General features: G+C 36.8%; 1 protein-coding gene across 4 annotated transcripts in view; it reads left to right on the top strand.

The window, feature by feature from the left end:
- SLC30A6 (solute carrier family 30 member 6) overlaps positions 1–23,796 on the top strand; it is a 44,593-nt gene that overhangs the window by 7,928 nt on the left and 12,869 nt on the right. The window contains exons 3-10 of one of the 4 annotated variants that reach the window (XM_015064211.3): positions 1,261–1,345; positions 2,855–2,897; positions 3,890–3,955; positions 15,776–15,856; positions 16,445–16,480; positions 17,398–17,492; positions 19,432–19,480; positions 19,785–19,904. In XM_015064211.3, coding sequence (XP_014919697.1) covers positions 1,261–1,345; positions 2,855–2,897; positions 3,890–3,955; positions 15,776–15,856; positions 16,445–16,480; positions 17,398–17,492; positions 19,432–19,480; positions 19,785–19,904 — 575 coding nt within the window. Of the gene's footprint in view, positions 1–1,260; positions 1,346–2,854; positions 2,898–3,889; positions 3,956–15,775; positions 15,857–16,444; positions 16,481–17,397; positions 17,493–19,431; positions 19,481–19,784; positions 19,905–23,796 lie in introns of those variants that run through there. The other 3 variants (XM_015064212.3, XM_053201036.1, XM_027033506.2) reach the window with 3 other exon arrangements.

Raw genomic sequence — 23,796 nt, 5'->3', positions numbered from 1 at the left:
CTTCAATCCCTGTCCTGACTAGAGCTCATGTCCAGTCATTTCATTAATGTCCTCACTTTTAGAGTCCCTTGTCCCATTAACCTATCCTATCAGCTCTCAGTCTCTGACATCCCTACCTCACCTGCTTCTCTGGTTTTGCTCCTAGGGGTAGGGGAACCTGCAGTATGCTGTCTACCATAAATTCATGCTGGTAATTCTTTTCTCTCTTTTGACAATTCAGTAGTATTCTCACTATAATAGCTATTCTGCAAACTCTCCTCTTGATTTAAGTCCTACTTTACCATATCCCTTAATTTTCGAAAAACACGTTGTTCTTTTCTGGAGATTTATAAGGTATTAGCTCTGTGCGATTTCGCTGTCACTTCTTTCTGCCTCACAGTTTCTGTCCCTTCAGTCACCTTCTTATCCTTCTCACCTTTCTGAAAAGAGTTGTTCTTCATTCTAAACCTGCATTTTCCATCTGTGTTCTAAAGCCATCCTATCCCACACTTGACTTTTGCAATTATATCTGTTTAATCTTAATGCCTACATATAATTCCCTTTTCGCTAATTTCTTTCACTTCTACATTCACACAATTATAGATCTCCCTTCTTTGTACGGAGTAGAGTGGAACAAGAATTAAAAAAAAAAAAAACGCTTGATCTCTTGTTTTTAGAATTCCCTTTCTCCTTCTGATGAAATCTTCTGATGAAATCCTAGCTACTCTCAGGGTGTATCTCAGGTCTGTGAACTTCTAAACCATGGTAGTCTTTCCCTCTTTTGTAGTCCTATTTCATATGACTTATTTGGTGAATAAGTAAGTGCTGCCCTTTTTCAGGGGAGGGAAGGAATAACTTTATTTTGATATAATTTCAAGTTTACAGAAAAGTCACAAGATTAGTGTGAGGAACTCCCTTAAGCCCTTTACTCAGATTCACCATTTGCTTTATATTTTGCCCCATTTGTTATCATTGTCTCTATGTACATATTTATAGAGACAAAATGGTGTTAAAGTAAATGCCTATTTTTCTCAACTGTTTGAGAGTTTTTATGGAAGGATTTTTTTTCTCTTGAAGAATTCCCCTTCTATTGTTTTAGATTTACATATATTATAATAATAAATTGGTTGATGATAATTTTGGTAGATATAGAAAATGGGACACTGACTTTTTGAAGGAAGTTGGGTTTATTCCTTTGTGGAGTATGAATTGCAGCAACTTGAATAAACCCAGTGAAGTTTATTAGCACTATGCAAATAAGAGTGATTTTCTTTTTCACAGTCCTGGAAGATACTGCTCTTTGGTGTAATAAATTTAACATGTACTGGCTTCCTGCTTATGTGGTGCAGTTCTACGAACAGTATAGGTATGTCACCATTCTTATTTTTGTGCAATTAATTATTAGTTTCACATTTATTGTTCTGATCTTAAAAAAAGGTATGTCTTTCTTTACATGGGGTATATTATTCTGAAATATAACTCAAAAGATTTAATTGTGAGAATCTATTTGAAAAGTATCTTGTAAACGGTACAGTATGGTTTAATTATTAGGTATTATCATTTTTTTTAATGTTTGTTTATTTTTGAGAGAGACAGAGCGTGAGTGGGGAAGGGCAGAGAGAGAGAGGGAGACACAGAATCTGAAATAGACTCCAGTCTCTGAGCTATCAGCACAGAGCTCAACACAGCTCAAACTTGGGAATGGCGAGATGATGACCTAGGTCGAATCGGACATTTAAGTGAGTGAACCAGCCAGGTGCCCCTAGGCGTTCTCATTTTAAATCACCTATTTTTTTTTTTAAGTTTTAAATCCTTTAAAAAATTTTTTTGTTGTTGTTTATTTATTTTTGAGAGAAACAGAATATGGGTGAGGGAGGGGCAGAGAGAGAGGGAGACAGGCTCCAGGCTCCGAGCTGTCAGCACAGAGCCCAAAGCGGGGCTCGAACTAATGAACCCTGAAATCATGACTTGAGCCAAAATCAGATGCTTAACTAAGCCACCCAGGTACCCCTGTAAGTTTTAACTCTATTTGAAAAACTTAGATTCCTATTTAACGTGATAGACTATCCCTTCAGTTTATACGGTTTCTCCGTAAGATTTTGACATTTATGTTTATTGGACTTTCCTTGTAAAGGGAAATCTGTAATATTTTGTTTCTTGACCTCGTATATTTTTTAAAATTTTTTTTTTAATGTTTATTTCTGAGACAGAGAGGGACAGAGCATGAGTGGGGGAGGGGCAGAGAGAGAGGAAGACACAGAATCAGAAGCAGGCTCCAGGCTCTGAGCTATCAGCACAGACCCCAACGCGGGGGTCGAACTCACGAACCACGAGATCATGACCCGAGCCGAAGTCGGACACTCAACCGACTGAGCCACCCAGGCGCCCCTTGACCTCGTATATTTTTATGTATCCTTATTTTCATCCTGCTATTTAAAGAATATATTTAAAATAGTATTCAGATGACAGAAAATGGCAAAAAACCAAAAACGATTACAGCACTTTTGGGTATATGCTGCTTCATTTTTCCTAATGGAGAAATCAGGTTCTGAAAGTAAACTATTAAATTTACCTTCTTTGTTTTTTGTTTTTTAAACTTTTTTTCTTCTTTAAATTAAGTAGTCCCATGCCCAGCATGAGACTTGAACTCATGACCCTGAGATCAAGAGTCACATCCTCTAGCCATTCAGGCGCCTCTGAACTTATCAACTTTAGCTACATATATATTAGTCTAAGTAATTGCCAACATATGAGGTTAATTAGTGACTCCATTTTTTTTTTTTGTAATGGATACTTCTGGTGTGAACAATCCTGATGATGAGCTATATTTCCTAACAGCAACATTTTAATCATTTGTTTTGTTGTTGTTTTGCAGCTTTAACTGCCTATACTTACTTGACCATATTTGACCTTTTTAGGTAAGTTTTAGAAGATCTCTTCAGTGTTTTGAAACTAATAAGGAATTTTTGCACTGAATTTATGAAGCTTTCTCTGCTTAAAGCAATGTGTGTAACAAGTAAAATTCTCAACAATATATATACAAACAATAACAATTAGGAGATATATTGGAAGAAATTATCTCATTTATAGAGGAACAGAAAAGGTAATACTAAGGCATTAGACCAGGTGCTTGAGGTGCCTACCTGTAGTTGAGTCAGCTGTGGCCAGGGAGCAGGGTCAAGTAAGAACATACCAGTTTCTTCTGTAACCATGTAGATGGGCATTAATAACTAAAGTGAGTAATTGTGAGCTAGGGAGACACCTTTTTGGCTCCCTGCTTTGTAAGACCTTTCATATTACTGTGTAAGGGTTGTAAAATACTTGATGTTTTCAAGAGTGATGCCTTAGGAGTATTACAATGTCTTTTCATCAGTCATCTAACTAAATCTACTTGACTGGTCTAAAACAGATAGTTACCACCTGAATTTCACACTGTAGTAATCTCCACTGTACTTAGAAAATGAACATCCAGAACATTCAGAATGTTGTTAAGGTGTTATTAATATTTAGTTTAACTTTTAACAAAGATTAAAGTTAATCAGAGTCAAGATTTATTGTCTGTGGCTAAAATAAAATATATTATTTATTTTTTATTATTACCTTATTATTACTGTCTCATTTTTGCATGCTCAGTTATGGAAGCCATTTAGCATGGATAACTTACTGAGTAGAGAAAGAATGGATTTAGGTTCTATTTATTGACTTGATGTATCCTAATTTTTTTCAGTTTCTTCACATGTTAAAGCTGAGGTATTAGGATTTTGTGATTAGATTTGGGATTATTTGAATAATTTATTTAGTCTTCAAACACTGATAACTTTCACCAAACTTAGGAATTCTGGAAACTTAATTTATTTCTGTGTGTTCTCGCTCTAGTTCTAAAGCAAAATTTATTTTCCTTTTTACTTAGTTTAATAACATGTTTGATAAGTTACTGGGTAATGATGAGGAAACCTAGCCCTGTCTATTCATTTGGGTAAGTTCACGTCCTTTTATTTTCTGGTAACTTATTGCTATTAAAATGGTAGGTGTATCAGGAAGTAAAGAGCTAGTTAGAATATTTGTAGAGAATAAATGCTGCCTGCTTAGTGGAATGGGGATCCCAAATAGTGAAATAGATTTAAAAAAGTATCTTCCAAGAGGATTTTAGATAAGAAACATGAATATTTACATTTAAATAGTATTAAAATAAAATGTTCACATTAAGTTTTTTTTTTCTATTTTATAAAACAAATATTAACATGAAATGTTCACATTAAGTTCTTGAGTATTTTGGTAATTTCTTAAATTTTAGTTAAAGGGAGTACAAAGGATCTTCCTATGTATGTGTTAGAAAAATGTGATATACTTTAACATTAATGCAGTGATAGAGATATATTTTTATCTTAAAATTGGATTTGTGATAGCTATGGGCTAATAGAATTTGAGATTCTGTTTCTGTAGTTTCAGAAATTACTCATAGTTGAAAGTTGGAAGATAATCTTTTGAATTAGAAGTTTTTGTTAATATATTAGAAAAAATGAGTTTCTTTCAGATTTTAGGAAACAATGTGAAATTCAGTTTAGGGGGGATAGAATTAAGATGGTGGAGTGGTATGGGGACCCTGCGCTTGTCTTATCCCTGAAACCCAGCTAGTTCAGCATCAAGCCATCTTGAACACCTAGGAAATTGATCTGAGGATTAACACAATAGTCTGCATAATTTGAGCTACAGAAGGTGGCAGGTACGCAGTGTGGAGAGGTGAATTGGAGAAGAAAAAGGCTGCAGAGAGTACGGAGTCATTTTTGGGGAGAGAGGACAAAGAGAGAGGGAGAGAGTGCAGCACATCAGGATCACACAAGAAAAGCACTCCCCTTCCCTCAAAAGTAGCTGGAGGAAAAGAGAGAGAGTGAGAGAAAGAGAAAGAGGAAGAGAAAAGACACTCTCAGGGGACTGGGCAAGAAGTCTGTTCCCCGAGACCATGGACAGGGAGAAAAGAGAGGGTTTCAGTGTCCCCAGGATTCTATAAGCAGTGGAGCAGACTCTAAAGTTTCAGAGCTCACTGCCTGGCGCTGCTCCAGTGAGGAAGTAGGGATTTATTCCTGGGCTGCAGGGATTCAATATTCACACATCAATTGTGGTTCAGTATCCACACATCAATCAACATGATACATCACATTAATAAAAGAAAGGATAAGAACCACATGATCCTTTCAGTAGATGCAGAAAAGCATTTGACAAAGTACAGCGTCCTTTCTTGATGAAAACCCTCAAGAAAGTAGGGATGGAAAGAACATACCTCAACATCATAAAGGCCATATACCAAAGACCCACAATTAATATCATCCTCAATGGGGAGAAACTGAGAGCTTTCCCCATAAGATCAGGAACATGTTGTTCAGCATAGTACTGGAAGTCCTAGCCTCAGCAGTCAGACAACAACAGAAAGAAACAAAAGGCATCCAAATCAGAGGGGAAGAAGTCAGACTTTCACTCTTCACAGACGACATGATACTCTACCTGGAAAACCCAAAAGACTCCACAAAAAACTACTAGAACTGGTACATAAATTCAGCAAAGTCACAGGATATAAAATCAATATACAAAAATCGGTTGCATTTCTATACACCAATAATGAAGCAGCAGAAAGAGAAATCAAAGAATCAATCCCATTTACAATTGCACCAAAAAACCATAAAATACTTAGGAATAAACCTAACCTAATAAAAGATCTGTATGCTGAAAACTAGAAAGCTTATGAAAGAAATTGAAGAAGACACAAAAAAATGTAAAAAGATTCCATGCTGCCGGATAGGAAGAACAAATATTGTTAAAATGTCGATACTACCCAAAGTAATCTACATATTCAATGCAATCCCTGTCAAAGTAACACCAGCATTCTTCACAGAGCTAGAACAAATAATCCTAAAATTTGTATGGAACCGGAAAAGACTCCAAATAGCCCAAGCAATCTTGAAAAAGAAAACCAAAGTAGGAGGCATCACAATCCCAGACTTCAAGCTATACTACAAAGCTGTAATCATCAAGACAGTATGGTACTGGCACAAGAACAGACACTCAGATCAATGGAATAGAATAGAGAACCCAGAAATGGACCCACAGACGTATGGCCAACTAATCTTTGATAAAGGAGCATAGAATATCCAATGGGAAAAAGACAGTCTCTTCATTTTTTTTTAAATATATGAAATTTATTGTCAAATTGGTTTCCATACAACACCCAGTGTTCATCCCAAAAGATGCCCTCTTCAATACCCATCACCCACCCTCCCTTCCCTCCCACCCCCCATCAGCCCTCAGTTTGTTCTCATTTTTTAAGAGCCTCTTATGCTTTGGCTCTCTCCCACTCTAACCTCTCTTTTTTTTTTTCCTTCCCCTCCCCCATGGGTTCCTGTTAAGTTTCTTAGGATCCACCTAAGAGTGAAACCATATGGTATCTGTCTTTCTCTGTATGGCTTATTTCACTTAGCATCACACTCTCCAGTTCCATCCATGTTGCTACAAAGGGCCATATTTCATTCTTTCTCATTGCCACATAGTACTCCATTGTGTATATAAACCACAATTTCTTTGTCCATTCTTCTGTTGATGGACATTTAGGCTCTTTCCATAATTGGGCTATTGTTGAGAGTGCTGCTATAAACATTGGGGTACAAGTGCCCCTATGCATCAGTACTCCTGTATCCCTTGGGTAAATTCCTAGCAGTGCTACTGCTAGGTCATAGGGTAGGTCTATTTTTAACTTTTTGAGGAACCTCCACACTGTTTTCCAGAGTGGCTGCACCAATTTGCATTCCCACCAACAGTGCAAGAGGGTTCCTGTTTCTCCACATCCTCCCCAGCATCCATAGTCTCCTGATTTATTCATTTTGGCCACTCTGACTGGCGTGAGGTGATATCTGAGTGTGGTTTTGATTTGTATTTCCCTGATGAGGAGCGACATTGAGCATCTTTTCATGTGCCTCTTGGCCATCCGGATGTCTTCTTTAGAGAAGTGTCTATTATTCATGTTTTCTGCCCATTTCTTCACTGGATTATTTGTTTTTCGGTTGTGGAGTTTGGTGAGCTCTTTATAGATTTTGGATACTAGCCCTTTGTCTGATATGTCATTTGCAAATATCTTTTCCCATTCCGTTGGTTGCCTTTTAGTTTTGTTGATTGTTTCCTTTGCTGTGCAGAAGGTTTTTATCTTGATGAGGTCCCAATAGTTCATTTTTGCTTTTAATCCCCCTGCCTTTGGGGAGGTATCAAATAAGAAATTGCTACGGCTGAGATCAGAGAGGTCTTTTCCTGTTTTCTCCTCTAGTGTTTTGATGGTTTCCTGTCTCACATTCAGGTCCTTTATCCATTTTGAGTTTATTTTTGTGAATGGTGTGAGAAAGTGGTCTAGTTTCAACCTTCTGCATGTTGCTATCCAGTTCTCCCAGCACCATTTGTTAAAGAGACTAAGACAGTCTCTTCAGCAAATGGTGTTAGGAATGCAGGACAGCAACATGCAGAAGAATGAACCTGGACCAGTTTCTTATACCATACGTAAAAATAAACTCAAAATGGATGAAAGACCTAAATGTAAGACGGGAAACCATCAAACTCGTAGAGGAGAAAACAGGCAAAAGCCTCTGACCTCGGCCGCAGCAACTTCTTACTAGACATGTTTCCAGAGACAAGGGAAAACAACAGCAAAAGTGAACTATTGGGACCTCATCAAGATAGAAAGCTTCTGCACAGCGAAGGAAACAATCAACAACACTAAAAGACAACCAACAGAATGGGAGAATATATTTGCAAATGACATATTGGACATATCCAAAATCTATTAAAAAGTTAACAAATTCAACACTCAAAAAACAAATAATCCAGTGAAGAAATAGGCAGAAGACATGAATAGACACTTTTTCAAAGAAGACATCCAGGGGCACCTGTGCTGACTTCTCAGAGCCTGGAGCCTGCTTCAGATTCTGTGTTTCCCTCTCTCTCTGTTCCTCCCCTACTTGAGCTATGTCTCTCTCTCAAAAATAAATAAACATTAAAAAAAAAGACATCCGGAGGGGAAACAGACACATGAAAAGATGCTCAACATCACTCATCGTCAGGGAAATACAAATCAAAACCATGAGATACCACCTCATTACCTGTGAAATAACTAAAATTAACAACTTGGGAAACAACAGATGTTGGCAAGGACACAGAAAAGGGGGAAACTTTTGCATGTTGGTGGGAATGCAAACTGGCGCAACCACTCTGGAAAACGATTTTTGAGGTTCCTCAAAAAAATTAAAAATAGAACTACCTTACAATCCAGCATTTGCACTACTAGCTATTTATCCAAAGGCTACAAAAATACTGATTCAAAGAGGCACATGCATCCCAGTGTTTATAGCAGCACCATCAACAATAGCCAAATTACGGAAAGAGCCCAAATGTCTGTTGACTGATGAATGAATAAAGAAGAATAAAGAATACCTATGTGTGTATATATATGCATATGTATGTATATATATATAATGTGTATATCTGTATATGTATATATACATATAATGGAATATTACTCAGCAATCAAAAAGAATGAAATCTTGCCATTTGCAGCAACATGAATGGAACTAGAGTGTATTATGCTAGGTGAAATAAGTCAGAGAAAGACAAATCTATGATTTCACTCATATGTGGAGTTTAAGAAACACAGTAGATGAACATAAAGGAAGGGAAGGAAAACTAAAACAAAAACAGAAAGGGAGGGATGCCTGGGTGGCTCAGTTGGTTAAGCATCTGACTCTTGACTTCAGCTCAGGTCATGGTCTCATGGTTTGTGAGTTTGAGCCCCATGTCAGGCTCTGCACTGACAGTGTGGAGCCTGCTTGGACTTGTCTCTCTGCCCCTACTCTGCTTGCTCTCTCTTTCAAAAAAAATAAGTAAACTTAAAAAAAACAGAAAGGGAGGTAAACCATAAGAGACTCTTAAATACAAAGAACAAGCAAGTTGCTGGAGGAGTGTTGGGTGGGGGAATGGGCTAAATGGGTGATGGGTGTTAAGGAAGACACTTGGGATGAGCACTGGGTGTTTTATGTAAGTGATGAATCACTAAATTCTACTCCTGAAACCATTATTACACTATATGTTAACTAACTTGGATTTAAATAAAATTTTTTTAAAAAGTTTGGGTGGCGGGGTTATTGTGATAAAATGTGCATAGCATAAAAGTTACCATTTTAATCATTTTCAGGTGTACAGTTCAGTGGCAGTACCTTCATGGTGTTGTATGAGCAATGCCATTATTTCCAAAAATATTTCCTCTTCCCAAACAAAAACTCATATCCACTTAACAGTAACTCCCTATTCCCCTATCTCTCAGCCCCTGGCAACCACCATTCTGCTTTCTGTGTTTATGAATTTGCCTCTTCTAGGCACCTCACATAAATGGAATCAAACAATATTTGTCCTTTTGAATATGGCTTATTTCACTTAATGTTTTCAAATTTCATCTGTGTTATAGCATAGATCAGAATTTCATGATTTCCTTAAGTTGAATAATATTCTATTGTATGTATATATCACATTTTGTTTATTCTGTTGATGGACATTTGGGCTGTATCCACCTTTGGGCCATTGTGAGTCATGCTTTTATAACAATTGGTTTGGTACAAGTATCTGTTTGAATCCCTGCTTTCAGCTCTTTTGGGTATATACTCATTCCTGGATCGTATTCTGTGATTCCATGTTTAATTTTTTGAGGAACCACCATATAATTTTCCACAGAAGCAGCACCATTTTATATTCCCACCAGCATCCTCACCAACACTTGTCATTTTTCTTTTTCTTTTTAAGTTTTTAAAATTCTAATGTAATTAGCATACAGCATTATATTAGCTTGAGGTGTACAGTATAGTGATTCATAATTCTGTATGTTACCAACTGCTCGTCACAGTAGTATACTCTGGAGTGCCTGGGGGCTCAGTTGACTCACTGTCTCAATCTTGATTTTGGCTCAGGTCATGATCTCACAGTTCATGAGATCAAGCCCTGTGTCGGGTTCTGTGCTGACAGTGCAGAGCCTGCTTGGGATTCTCTCTCTGTCTCTCTCTCTCTATTATTTGCAAATATCTTCTCCCATTGAAAGAAGAAATTAACTTTCTGGCCCTCCGCTGTGCATGCTCTCTCTCTTGGTCTCAAAATAAATAATAAACATTAAAAAAAAACAGTAAGTATACTTTTAATTCCCTTCACCTCTTACACCCGTGCCCACCCCCCCTTGCCCTCTGGTAACCATGTTTATTCTTTGTATTTAAGAGTCTATGTTTTGTTTTGTCTCTTTTTCTTTGTTTAGTTTCTTAAATTCTACATATGCTACTTATTTCATTTAGCATTATACCCTCTAAATCCATCTATGTTGTTGCAAATGGCAAGATTTTATTCTTTTTTACGGCTGAGTAATAATCCATTGTGTGTGTATACACACACATACAATACTGTTCTTTATGCATTCGTCTATTAATAGATACTTGGGGTGCTTCCATATTTTGACTCTTAAGTAATGCTGCAATAATCATAGGGGTACATGTACCTTTTTAAATTCGTGTTTTTGTAGTCTTTGGGTAAATATCATATAGTAATTTTATTTTTAATTTTTTGAGGAACCTCCGTACTGTTTTTCACAGTGGCTGCACCAGTTTGCATTCCCACCAACAGTGCACAAGCGTTCCTTTTTCTCCACATCCTCAACAATACTGGTTGTTTCTTGTGTTTTTGATTTAAGCCATTCTGACAGGTGTGAGGTGATTGTGGATTTGATTTGCATTTCCCTGATGATGAGTGATGTTGAGCATCTTTTCATGTATCTGTTGGCCACCTGTGTATCTTCTTTGGAGAAATGTCTGTTCATGTCTTCTGCCCATTTTTAACAGGAAAAACATTTTTTTGATGTTGTATAAGTTCTTTATATATTTTGGATACTAATCTCTTATTGGGTGTATTATTTGCAAATATCTTCTCCCATTGAAAGAAGAATTTAACTTGGCAAAGAAACTTGGACCAAACTTACCCATCTTCTCTACCATACCATTCATTGGGAATATTCTTTTGAACAAAATCAAGTTTTGTTTACTTCAACAATGGGGCAAAGTAAACATGAAATTTTCATGCAAGATGAAGATATTCATAAGTGTCACTAAAATTTGATAGCGTTGGACTGTTGCTATGATATTTGGTTTTAAGGTACATATAGATATCTCTATATGGAAATCTGTGACTCTGAGCTAAGGCTTTTGGTTGTAAGTGACAAAAATCCAATTCAAACTAGTATCGAGGGAAAATGGGAACTTTTGTAATTTATGTAACCAGAATGTGGGAAGACTGAGGTAACTGGCATAGGGACTAGCACACTCAGGACCCTTGTCTTTCTCTTACCTCTCAGGCCCACTTTTCTCTGCATGTCAGGTTTAGTTTCTCATACCATGTTTCCCCACCATACTAGAATAACTCCTAGCAAGACCTTAACTTGAAATTTCTTAACTATATCCTAGATAAGGAAAGATGCTTCCCCAGTGCTAGTAAAGAAAATCATGGGAAAGAACTATTGATTGGTCCAGCTTGGAACAGATATTAGTCTCTAGATCAGTTACTGTGGCCAGGAGACCAGGTTAAGCAAGGACATGATAGCTCCCACTTACTTAGACTGAACAAGAGGGGAGGGAGCAATTAAACAATAAAATTAACATCCAAGTATAATTGTCAGTCACATAGCTTGAACTATCATCTATATATATATTTTTTAATGTTTTTATTTTTGACAGAGAGAGAGAGACAGAGCATGAGTGGGGGAGGGGCAGAGAGAGAGGGAGACACAGAATCCGAAGCAGGCTCCAGGCTCTGAGCTGTCCTCACAGAGCCCGACGCAGGGCTTGAACTCACAGACCACGAGATCATGACCTGAGCCGAAGTCGGACTCTCAACCAACTGAGCCACCCAGGCGTCCCTACTATCTATATTTAATAATTCCAAACTCCAGTTCTCTAGCCCTAAGATCTGTCTTGTTTCAGACTACCTTCTTGACAGCATCACATGGATATCTATTTGGTGCCTTAAACTTTGGCTAGAATTCTTGTTTTCTTCCCTAAAAACCTGTTCCTCTGCAGTTTTTCCCATCTTAGTTAATACCACCACTCATTTGCTCAAGCAAAATTTTTAGTCTTCTCCCATTCCCCACATTTATCCATCAGCAGGTTTTTACGGGGTAACCTACAGACACATCCAGAATCTGCCCTGACCCGCATTTCTATCTCAACAACTACCATCGTAACTAAGCTACCTTCATTTCTTATCTTTATCAATGTCCAGTCTCCTAATTGGTCCCCATGCCTCTCCTCTTACCCCCCTATAGACCATTATCCATATAGCAACCAGAGTGTTTTCCATTTTATTTTTTATTTTAGTTTAGCTTAGTTATGTTTATTTTATTTATTTATGTTTAAGTAAGCTTCACATCCAGCATGGAGCCCAACTCAGGGCTTGAACTCACAACCCTGAGATTAAGACCTGAGCTAAGATCAAGAGTTGGATGCTTAACCAACTGAGCCATGCAGACATTCCATAGTGTTTTCCTTTTTAAACTTAAATCATGCTATCACTTTCCTTATAACCACCCAGTTATTTGCTGTCATACTTACAATAAAATCCTGACTCTTTTCTCTAGTTTACAAAATTCTTAGATGAGCTAGTCTCTGCCTACTTCTCTTCAAGTTTCTATTTTCATGCCCTATATACCACACAGTCTTTCTTTCTGTAATTTGTGTACAGCGCATATATTCCTGCTTAGGTCTTTTGTACAAGCTATTGTCTCTCCTTGAAATTCTCTTCACTTCATCTTTGCAGGATGTGCTCCATCTTGTTACTCGAATCCTAATATCACTAAATGCCAATGTCATTAAGTAACTGGGCCCAATCTGAAATAGATTCCAAAATAGATCACCTGGTTAGCCTCTTTCCATGTCAGACTACTATTATTCTCTGTATAGCATTTACCAGAAGTTATAAATTGTTATTCTGTCTCCCTCCTTAAAATGTAAATTTTGGGGCACCTGGATGGCTCAGTCAGTTAAGTGTCTGATTTCGGCTCAGGTCATGATCTCACAGTTTGTGAGTTTGAGCCCCATATCAGGCTCTCTGCTGTCAGCCCTGAGCCTGCTTCAGATCCTCTGTCTCCCTCTATCTGCCCCTCTGCTCTTGTATGCTCGCTCTCTCTGCACCCCCCCCCAAATAAATTAAAAATACTAATAAAATGCAAATTTCATGGTAGCAGGGGCCAAATCTTGTTCTTATATCCTTGTACAGTTTGGTGAATTTTAATAAATGAATATACCTGTATAACTACTACCTAGATCATGATATAAAACTTTACAAATCCCCCTGGAAAGCCCCCCCCTTTTTTTTGAGTCAGAGTCCAGCCCAACAGAAGTAATCAGTGTTCTGACCGCTGTTCTTTGCACATTATTGTTGCCTGTCTGGAGGCACATTAATGGGATTACAGTATATACTCTCCTATAATAGTGGTTCATTCTGGTCCATTGTTCTCATATCCCATTATATGAATATACCACAATTTCTTTTTATGTTCAACTGTTGAAAGGCATTTAGGTGATTTTCAGCTTTTAGCTATTATAAATAAAGCTATTTGTGAATATTCTTGTACATGTCTTTTGGTATACATGTGTATCCCTTTATGTTGGATATGTATCTTTGAGTGAAGTTACTCAGTCATAGGAATTGTATATGTTCATTGTTGAAAGATAAGGTAATACCAGTTTTCTAGAGTGGTTTTACCAGTTTACTCTTTCACTGGCAATATTTGAGAGTTCTGGTTGCTTCATGCCTATACCAACAGTTGGTATTGTCCTTTTATTTTTTAAGCCATTCTAGGGTATGTAGTTGTGTCTTTTGGTTTTAAATTATTATCCTGATGACTAAATGAACACTTTTTCATATTACTGACTTTTTCATATATTTCTTAGTCATTCAGATTACCTTTTTTGTCAGGTGCATATTAAAATGTTTTACCCATTTTTAAATTGGGTTACCTTTTTTTTCATATTGATCTGTAGAGTTCTTCATATATAAATAACTTTTCCCATGAATGAAAAGTTTTTTTATTTCAATAAGTTCAATGTATCAGTTTTTCATGGGTTGTACTTTTTGTGTACTTGTCAAGAAATCTTAGCCAACTCCGAGGTCATAAAGATACTCTACTATTAGCTAGAAATCTTGTTGTTTGACCTTTCACATTTAACACCTACAGTCAAACTGGAATTCATTTTTGTATATGGGTTGAGGTAGAGGTCAGGGCATATTTGTTTTTATATAGCTGTTCAACTGATGAAACATTTATTGGAGGAAAAGTTAATCCTTTTTCTCCTGCCTTTATGTGCTACCTTTTTCATAAACTAGGTGACTATGAATGTGTGATTCTATTTCTGGATTTTCTTGTCTGTTCAATGTCAATATTTGTCTATTCTTGCATTAGTACTTTGCTATATTAACTACAGTAGTTTTGAATAGTTTTGAAATACATCTTGACATCTAGTGGTGTAAATCTTCCAGCTTTGTTCTTCTTCGGATTGTCTTTGCTTTCTTTCACCTTTTGCGTTTCCATATATGCACTTTAATATCAGTTTATTAGTTTCCACAAATAACGTTTACATACTGCATTTACATACTGTTTTTTATACTCTTTTATAACCCACTCTTTTCATTTATATCTTTCCATGTCAATAAATACATTTCTGTTATATTTTTAATAATACGTTGTTGATTCCAGCATTTTTCCCCTTTAAAAACAGCAATGTGATCAGGATCCTTAATTATTTTATTGTCTTTACTGAAGATATCTAATTCCTTGAGAAATTATAATCATTTATACTTATCACAAATATTGAATGCCATTAAACTGTTGTGGGAAAAACTAAGATGAATATGATTACAGGCCTTGGCCTTGAGCTTACAATTTAGGGATTATAAGGCATACACATAATTAACTGCAATTATTTGCTTCAGTGAGAGACCATATAATAAGTGGTTAAAATCATGAACTGTGGAACTAGAGTGCCTGAGTTTGGAAACCTCACTCCTCCACTTGCTAGCTGTATGACTCTAATAAGTTATTTTTCCTTTTTGTATTTCAAGTTCCTTATCTCTTTTTCTTTTTTTTTAAAGTGGATAGAGTAACCTTCATAAGGTGTTGGGTAGTTTAGAAGAAATTGTATGTTAAGCACTTTGAGCAGTGGTCTAACATAAGATGGGTCAATCAAGTGTTACCTGTTATTGTGATAATAATTATTTCCAGAAAAATAACAGCTATAAGTGGGTCCTAGGAATAGGTGTTGTACATATAGGCCCTTTTTTTTAATCTTTGATAATCATTGTTTATCTTCATTCTAGAAAATCTGTAGTCTGTTCTAACAGTGTTTGGCTTAGGGCGCCTGGGTGGCTCAGTCGGTTGAGCGTCCGACTTCGGCTCAGATCATGATCTTGCAGTCTGTGAGTTCGAGCCCCACATCGGGCTCTGTGCTGACAGCTCAGAGCCTGGAGCCTGCTTCGGATTCTGTGTCTCCCTCTCTCTCTGCCCCTCCCCTGCTCATGCTCTGTCTCTCTCTGTCTGAAAAATAAATTTAAAAACATTAAAAAAAATTAACAGTGTTTGGCTTATAGTAGACACACACAAAAAATTTAGTATGTGAATAAATGAATGAAAATGTGTTCTGGAGATACTGGTGTATGAATTGTGCTGATCTAATTAATTTTCTTGTTTCAGATTTGAAAGATTAGAAGTCTTGGCTGTATTTGCCTCCACAGTCTTGGCACAACTGGGAGCTCTCTTTATACTAAAAGAAAGGTACGTTTGTTTTATATGTCACTTCATTGTAAATTCCACCTTTGGCAACATGAAAGAATCCAGTGAGACACATTTGGTTTAAAGGGTATACATATTAAGACGAGCAGTGCTGGAGTTTTGATAGGATGTCCTCTTCATTTTTCAGACTTTTCTCCCTTCTTTTCACCCTCCTTTTATTACCTAATTTGATGCTACTAAATCCTGGGCAGGTATGAAGGAAAGGGGTTCAGTCAGACATGTTTTAATGCTTGGTATAAACCCATTGGAAAAAGTTTGGTGGGGAAGATTGATACTACATATGGAGGATAATTTGTAAGTCTTGCCTGATCACTGCTAATAATCAACAGTTGGTTATCATATTAAAAGATTTTGTTCAGGGCGCCTGGCTGGCTCAGTTGGAAGAGCATGTGACTCTTGATCTTGGGGTCATGAGTTTGAGCCCCATGTTAAGTGTAGAGATTACTTACACAAATAAACTAACTTAAAAAAAAAAGATTTTGTTCACTTATTAGATTAATTCTATATTTAATAAAGCTTTTAATTTCATAATTTTTAGAACTAATTTAATACATTTTTTCTTTCTTTTAGTGCAGAACGCTTTCTGGAGCAGCCCGAGATACACACGTGAGATTTTGCTTTTGACATAACATAATTTACTATTATGTTTGATCCCCAGTTATTGAGAGGTACATTAAGAATAATGGTTACTTTGGCCAGTCATAGGTCAGAGTGTGGCAATATACATTTTACTGATAATTCACAAACAAAATCCCCCAATTCCAAGACTCCTTCTCAGCCTTAACTGTTCCCAAGTCCTTATGTTTTTATATTGCACAGGAAGGCCTTTGTACTCTGGCTTTAGGTCCCTTGTTATTTCCAGGCCTAAATCAACACACAAATTAGCCATGTTGGTCTTCTATGATTTAAAATTTGATGCCCAAAATCTTTTAGTAGCACCTTTAGAAAAGATAAAATTGAGCCAGGCTGGCTCAGTCAGTTAGATGTCTGACTCTTGATTTCAGCTCGGGTCATGATCTCACAGTTCTTGAGACTGAGCTCTGCGTCAGGTTCTGCAGAAAGCATTGAACCTGCTTGGGATTCTCCCTCACCCTCTCTCCCTCTGCCCCTCCCCTGCTCACTCTCTCTCTGAAAATAAAAAAATAAACATTAAAGAAGTTAAAAAAAAAAAAGATAAAAGTGTAATTGTCTACTACAGAGTTGCCAAATACATGGACTTTTTCTGTTTTGACCAGTTTAATTCAGAATACTCTGACCTGCCTAGTATCTTGTAAACCATATACCATTGCATTTATATAAATTTATAACGGCAGTTACCTGTAGGAAGATACTGTTTATGCTGAGAGTCCGTTTTTGTCCTGTGTAAGATGGAACTCGAAAGCAAGTTCAGAGCCTGGCTCCACAAATCCCAAACCACTGCAGCAGATGACTCTCCCTTCCCATCTCCTAGTCTGTCTGCATGCTGAAATTACGTGTTGCTATTACCAAGAAAAAATAATGGTAAATGTTATTGTTCTTTTTAGGGGAAGATTATTAGTTGGTACTTTTGTGGCTCTTTCCTTCAACTTGTTCACAATGCTTTCTATTCGGAATAAGCCTTTTGCTTATGTCTCTGAAGGTATGATTTTTATTTACCATTAATAAAAAATCCAATTCATCTCTCATAAAAACAAGTCCTGTGTTTGTTTTATTAACTCACATCACCTAGAAAGCTTAATCCTGAAGAGAAGAGAGAACTATCCTAGAGGTTCTCAGGTCTTTTCTGAGTAGAGAATTACAAAACAAAATCTTATTAGTTCAAGCTTTAAAAGAATGTATTACTTTAAAATGAGCAGAACTGACATATATTAAATTATATGTGATGAAAAATTACATTTGCCAAATAACATGAGTGGGATATTAGATGTGTCACCTACTTAGAAAAAATCTATTGCACACATTTTGGAAACATCAGTATACTTCAGATGGTTGATATGCTCTTTGCAGATAATTGTATTCTGTTAAGTAAGTTCCCAGGAACTTCTCTGTGTCAATGGTGGATGGGCATATATTATAAAGTAGCATATATATTTTGAAATATTCTTTTATTTTCAAGTCTTTAAAAATTTAGAGTGTTATTTCTCTTCAGTAGTTAAAATTATTGTCATTTTTTGGTAATTTCCATGTTCTGGATTCCCACTAACCCACAAAGGGTTGAACACTGATTGGTGGAGAAGTGAGGTAAAAATAAAAGTGGGCTGTGTGCACAGACCCACACTTTGAAGCAAAGATAGGAGAGGATCTTTTTAGGTCCACTGACTTGAACACTAAGACAATCAAGAGAAGAAAGTTTTCTGAATTTCCCATTCAAATTTAAACACCTTCGTGAATATTATGAAGCGTCAGTTGTATTTGTATGAATTAAAGTTTTAGAATTACTGCATGAACTAGAAAATATGGCATTTGTGATGTCCAGAATTATTTTGAAAAGAAAAGCATAAGTTATTAAAATAGTATAATGTTCACTCTAGAGATTTTAAGAAGGTACAAAGATTTAGAAATTATCTCTCCATAAAGATGAGAAAGATCCAAGTTTTCCTTTTATAAATAATGCTACAATCTGCTTTCTGATATCACATTTCTTTTATGCATCTGTGAGTCTTCTTCAGGATGAATTCCCAGAGAAATTATAAATGGGTTAGAAATATAATATCTTTCAAGTCGTTGATATATATTGTGCCAGACTTATTTCTGGAAAGGCTGTCTAGTTTATATTTTCATTAGCTGGATATTAAAGTTCCCAGAAACATTAATATTTGTGACATTAGTTGAAATTTGAGTGAAAGATAATACTGAGCACTTTCTGTCTACCAGACACAATGCTAAACTCTTTATGTAGATCAGCCCATTTAATTCTCCCTATAACCACATGAGGTAAATAATTTTATTATTTTTATATTACACTGAGGCACTGAGAGATTAAATCACTTGCCCAAAGTCAAATATCTAGCTAAGAGCTGGGTTTTAAGTCAGATATTCTGGCAATAGAGTCTGCTCTTAACTGCTCTACAATATGGCTTTTGTATAACCTCGCCAGTCTTTTTTACATCATGTTACACATGAAAAAGTGAGTATTTATATAATCCTGAGATAAATGTAAAAGGATGTTTGAGCCTGGGGGCTACTTGTTCAGGAACAGTAACTGGCAGGTTTCTGCATGTAGCCAGATCCCCTACCTGGCCTTTCTGAGAGCTGGGGAAATTAAGAATTGGTATACCTATAACCCATTCTCAGCACACTGGTTAGGAAGTTCTGCTTTACATTTAAAGAGCCTTTAAAATTAATAGTACACTGACATATGTAATTCCTCCAGGTCAGTGATATAAATAGTTGAAACTGCTTTTGCTTTATTATCTTGAAGGTATAAAAGAGGGAAAAAGTCTAGATTTAAGTAGCATGTCCTTTTGTAAAATGTTACACAGTCATTACAAAACTTATCTTTTAAATTAAGGAAATCAAGTATTTCTGGTAGTGGTTTATTTTTCTATATAGGTAATTTACGTGTTTTCTTCTTAAAGCTGCTAGTACGAGTTGGCTTCAAGAGCATGTTGCAGATCTTAGTCGAAGGTAAGATGTTATGTGGGGTTTCATGATACACATAATTTCAAAGGGATGTACAAGAAATGCATCTGTCATGGGAACTTACATTATTCATTGCTGAGGTTGCTACATGAATCTCACAGATCAAACTTACTCGCCTTTTACTTATTGATGACATAAGATACCTTTACGAGTGAGAGAACTTTGTTCCCACATCGTCTTTGCTTTCTATAAGACATATGGTACTAAAATACAAGTTGTCTTTCACAAGATTTCCATCAGTATTACATTGAGGTCTGCTAACGAATACTCTTTGTTTGTTTCTTCATAGCCTGTGTGGAATTATTCCAGGACTTAGCAGCATCTTCCTTCCCCGAATGAATCCATTTGTTTTGATTGATCTTGCTGGAGCATTTGCTCTTTGTATTACATATATGCTAATTGAAATTAAGTAAGTAGTTTTTATTGCTGTCAAGTGGTTCCATTTTGGGGGCCTGACTTTTAAAGGCATCTGTGGGGTAGGTAAGGATTATGCTTACAGCATGTTTGCTTATGGCCTGTGTAGCTTTGGTCAAGTCTTGTCCTTAAGTATCTTCATCTGAAAAATTAAGGGGTAGGATTCAATAAGTATTTTTCACCACAGTCTATAATTCAGACTGGAAAACTACTTAAAGTCCCTACTGCTGACTTGGTGAGTGAAACAGAGAAGATGACCGTGACAGAAGAGGACAGAAGGTGACAGATAAGCCATGGCTACTATTTCTGAGAGAAGGAAGGGGAAGTAGGTATGAAAAAAAATTTTTTTAAGTCAAGCCTTAAAAAAAAAATAAGAAAAAGGAAAAAAATAAATAAAAGGCAAAACTTTTAGGAAGTATACTTTATAGCTGCTTTAACCTTCCCTAGCATCTTATGACATGTGATTCTTCAACTACCTACCCTTTAAATATTAGGGTTTACTAGAATTGGTCCTTAATTATTCTTTTTCCTATTTTGCATACTCTTCTGGAAGATTACATTCAATTACTCGTTTTTATTTACCACCTCTGTGAGTTTCCCAAACCATTATTTCTAGTCCAGATGTCTGTTGAATTCCAAAAGGCATATCTTACATCTATTCATGTCTACATCAGCTGAACCTATTTTCCCCATCCCCAAAGTGGTTTCTTCTTATATTTTCGACCTCAGTGAATAATACCACTACCATCTATTCTGTTGCATTGTTTTTTTTCAATGTATATTAAAACTTGAACCATTTTTAATCATACAGTTCAGTTGCATGAAGTACCTCACATCATTGTGTAACTGTCACCATTGTCCATCTTCAGAACTTTTACATCTTCTTCACCTGTAACTCAGTACCCATTAAAAAGTAGCTCCCCTTCCTCTCTTCCCAAAGCCCCTGCTAACCACTATTCTATTTCCTGTCTCTACGAATTTGACAAAGTACTTCATGTGAATGAAATCATACAATATTTGTCTTTTTGCGTCTGGCTTATTTCATTTAGCGTAATGTTTTCAAGATTCATCCATGTTGTAATATGTATCAGAATTTTCTCCTTTTTTAAGATTGAATAATATTCCATTGTACATACAGAACACATTTTGTTTGTTGAATTATCCACTGATAGATATTTGGATTGTTCCCACCTTTTGGCTATTGTGAATAGTGCTCTATGAACATGGGTATACAAATACCTGTTTGAGTCCCTGCTTTCCTTCTTGTGGGCATATACCCAGAAGTAGAATTGCTGGATTATAGGATAATTCAGCGTTTAATTTTTTGATGAACTCCAGTGCACTCTTTTTTAAAAATTTTTTTTAATGTTTATTTATTTTTGAGAGAGACAGATACAAAAGCTTGAGTGGGAAAGGGGCAGAGAGAGAAGGAGACACAGAATCTGAAGCAGGTTCCAGGCTCTGAGCTGTCAGCACAGAGCCCAATGCAGGGCTCGAACTCACGGACCGTGAGATCATGACCTGAGCCGAAGTCCGACACCCAACCGACTGAGCCACCCAGGCGCTCCCCCCGACCTTTTTTTTTAATGTTTAACTCCAGTGCACTCTTAAATATCATACTTCTCCCCTCTCACCTCTCCCAAAGCCGGTTCTAATTGGTCACCTGGTCTTGAATTTGTTTTTTTGTATTTTAAAGTTGTAGTCATCATGCTGTACAGTACATCCCCAGAACTTCTGTGTCTCATAACTGCAACTCAATACCTTTTGACCACCTTCACCCATTTCTCCCCCACCCTCAACCCCCTGCGTTTGACAGGCACCAAACTCTTCTGTGTTTCGCAGGAGTTTGGATCTTTAGATTGCACCTGTAAGGGAGATCATAACAGTATATGTCTCTCTCTACCATGTTGTTGTAAATGGCATGATTCCCTCCCTTTTTTGGCTGAATAATTCTCAAGCCAGTGTGTGTGTCTGTGTGTGTTTATAGGTGTGTGTATCTTACATTTTTTTATCCCTTCATCTGTTGGTGGATACTTTGCTTGTTTCCATGTCTTGGCTATTGTAAATAATACTCTTATCAGCCAGTCTGATTGGACCTTCTTTTTTAATATTTATTTGTCCTCTCTTTCCCGTTTTCATTGCTGCTTCCCAAATTGAGGCCTTATTATTTCCTTGGTCTAATTACAATAGTCTTCTGGTCTTCTGTCATTGTCATACATCTCTAGTTATTTTCCATTTTGCTACTAACGTCATCATTCAAAATTGCACCTCTGGCCATAATATTTTCCTGTTTCAAAATCTTCCTCTTTGCCTGTTAAAAAAATAAAAGCTTGGGAATGCAAGCTGGTGCAGCCACTCTGGAAAACAGTATGGAGGTTCCTCAAAAAACTAAAAATAGAACTACCCTATGACCCACCAATTGCACTACTGAGCATTTATCCAAGGGATACAGGTGTGCTGTTTCGAATGGACGCATGCACCCCAATGTTTACAGCAGCACTATCAACAATAGCCAAAGTATGGAAAGAACCCAAATGTCCATCGATGGATGAATGGATAAAGAGGATGTGGTGTATATATACAATGGAGTATTCCTCGGCAATCAAAAAAATGAAATCTTGTCATTTGCAACTACGTGGATGGAACTAGAGGGTATTATGCTAAGTGAAATTAGAGAAAGACAAAAATCATATGACTTCACTCATAAGAGGACTTTAAGAGACAAATCAGATGAATATAAGGGAAGGGAAACAAAAATCATATAAAAACAGGGAGGGGGACAAAACAGAAGAGAGTCATAAATATGGAGAACAAACTGAAGGTTACTGGAGTGGTTGTGGGAGGGGGGATGAGCTAAATGGGTAAGGGGCACTAAGGAATCTACTCCTGAAATCATTGTTGCATTATATGCTAACTAATTTTTTTTAATATAAAATTTATTGTCAAATTGGTTTCCATACAACACCCAGTGCTCATCCCAACAGGTGCCCTCCTCAATACCCATCACCCACCCTCCCCTCCCTCCCACTCCCCATCAACCCTCTTTAAGAGTCTCTTATGTTTTGGCTCCCTCCGTCTCTAACCTTTTTTTTTTTCCTTCCCCTCCCCCATGGTCTTCTGTTAAGTTTCTCAGGATCCACATAAGAGTGAAAACATATGGTATCTGTCTTTCTCTGTATGACTTATTTCACTTAGCATAACAATGCAGTTCCATCCGCATTGCTACAGAAGGCCATACTTCATTCTTTCTCATTGCCACGTAGTATTCCATTGTGTATATAAGCCACAATTTCTTTATCCATTCATCAGTTGATGGCCATTTAGGCTCTTCATAATTTGGCTTTTGTTGAAAGTGCTGCTGTAACCATTGAGGTACAAGTGCCCCTGTGCATCAGCACTCGTGTATCCCTTGGGTATATTCCTAACAGTGCTATTGCTGGGTCATAGGATAGATCTATTTTTAATTTTCTGAGGAACCTCCACACTGTTTTCCAGAGCGGCTGCACCAATTTGCATTTCCACCACCAGTGCAAGAGGGTTCCTATTTCTCCACATCCTCGCCAGCATCTATAGTCTTCTGATTTGTTCATTTTAACCACTCTGACTGGCATTAGGTGGTATCTGAGTGTGGTTTTGATTTGCATTTCCCTGATGAGGAGTGACGTTGAGCATCTTTTCATGTGCCTGTTGACCATCCGGATGTCTTCTTTAGCGAAGTGTCTATTCATGTTTTCTGCCCATTTCTTCACTGGATTATTTGTTTTTTCGGTGTGGAATTTGGTGAGCTCTTTATAGATTTTGGATACTAGCCCTTTGTCCGATATGTCATTTGCAAATATCTTTTCCCATTCCGTTGGTTGCCTTTTAGTTTTGTTGATTGTTTCCTT

Source organism: Acinonyx jubatus, chromosome A3 (assembly GCF_027475565.1).
Source record: "Acinonyx jubatus isolate Ajub_Pintada_27869175 chromosome A3, VMU_Ajub_asm_v1.0, whole genome shotgun sequence".
NCBI classification, from domain to species: Eukaryota; Metazoa; Chordata; class Mammalia; order Carnivora; family Felidae; genus Acinonyx; species Acinonyx jubatus.
Note: the sequence above shows the minus strand (reverse complement) of the source record. Positions and strands in the feature narration are given on the sequence as shown.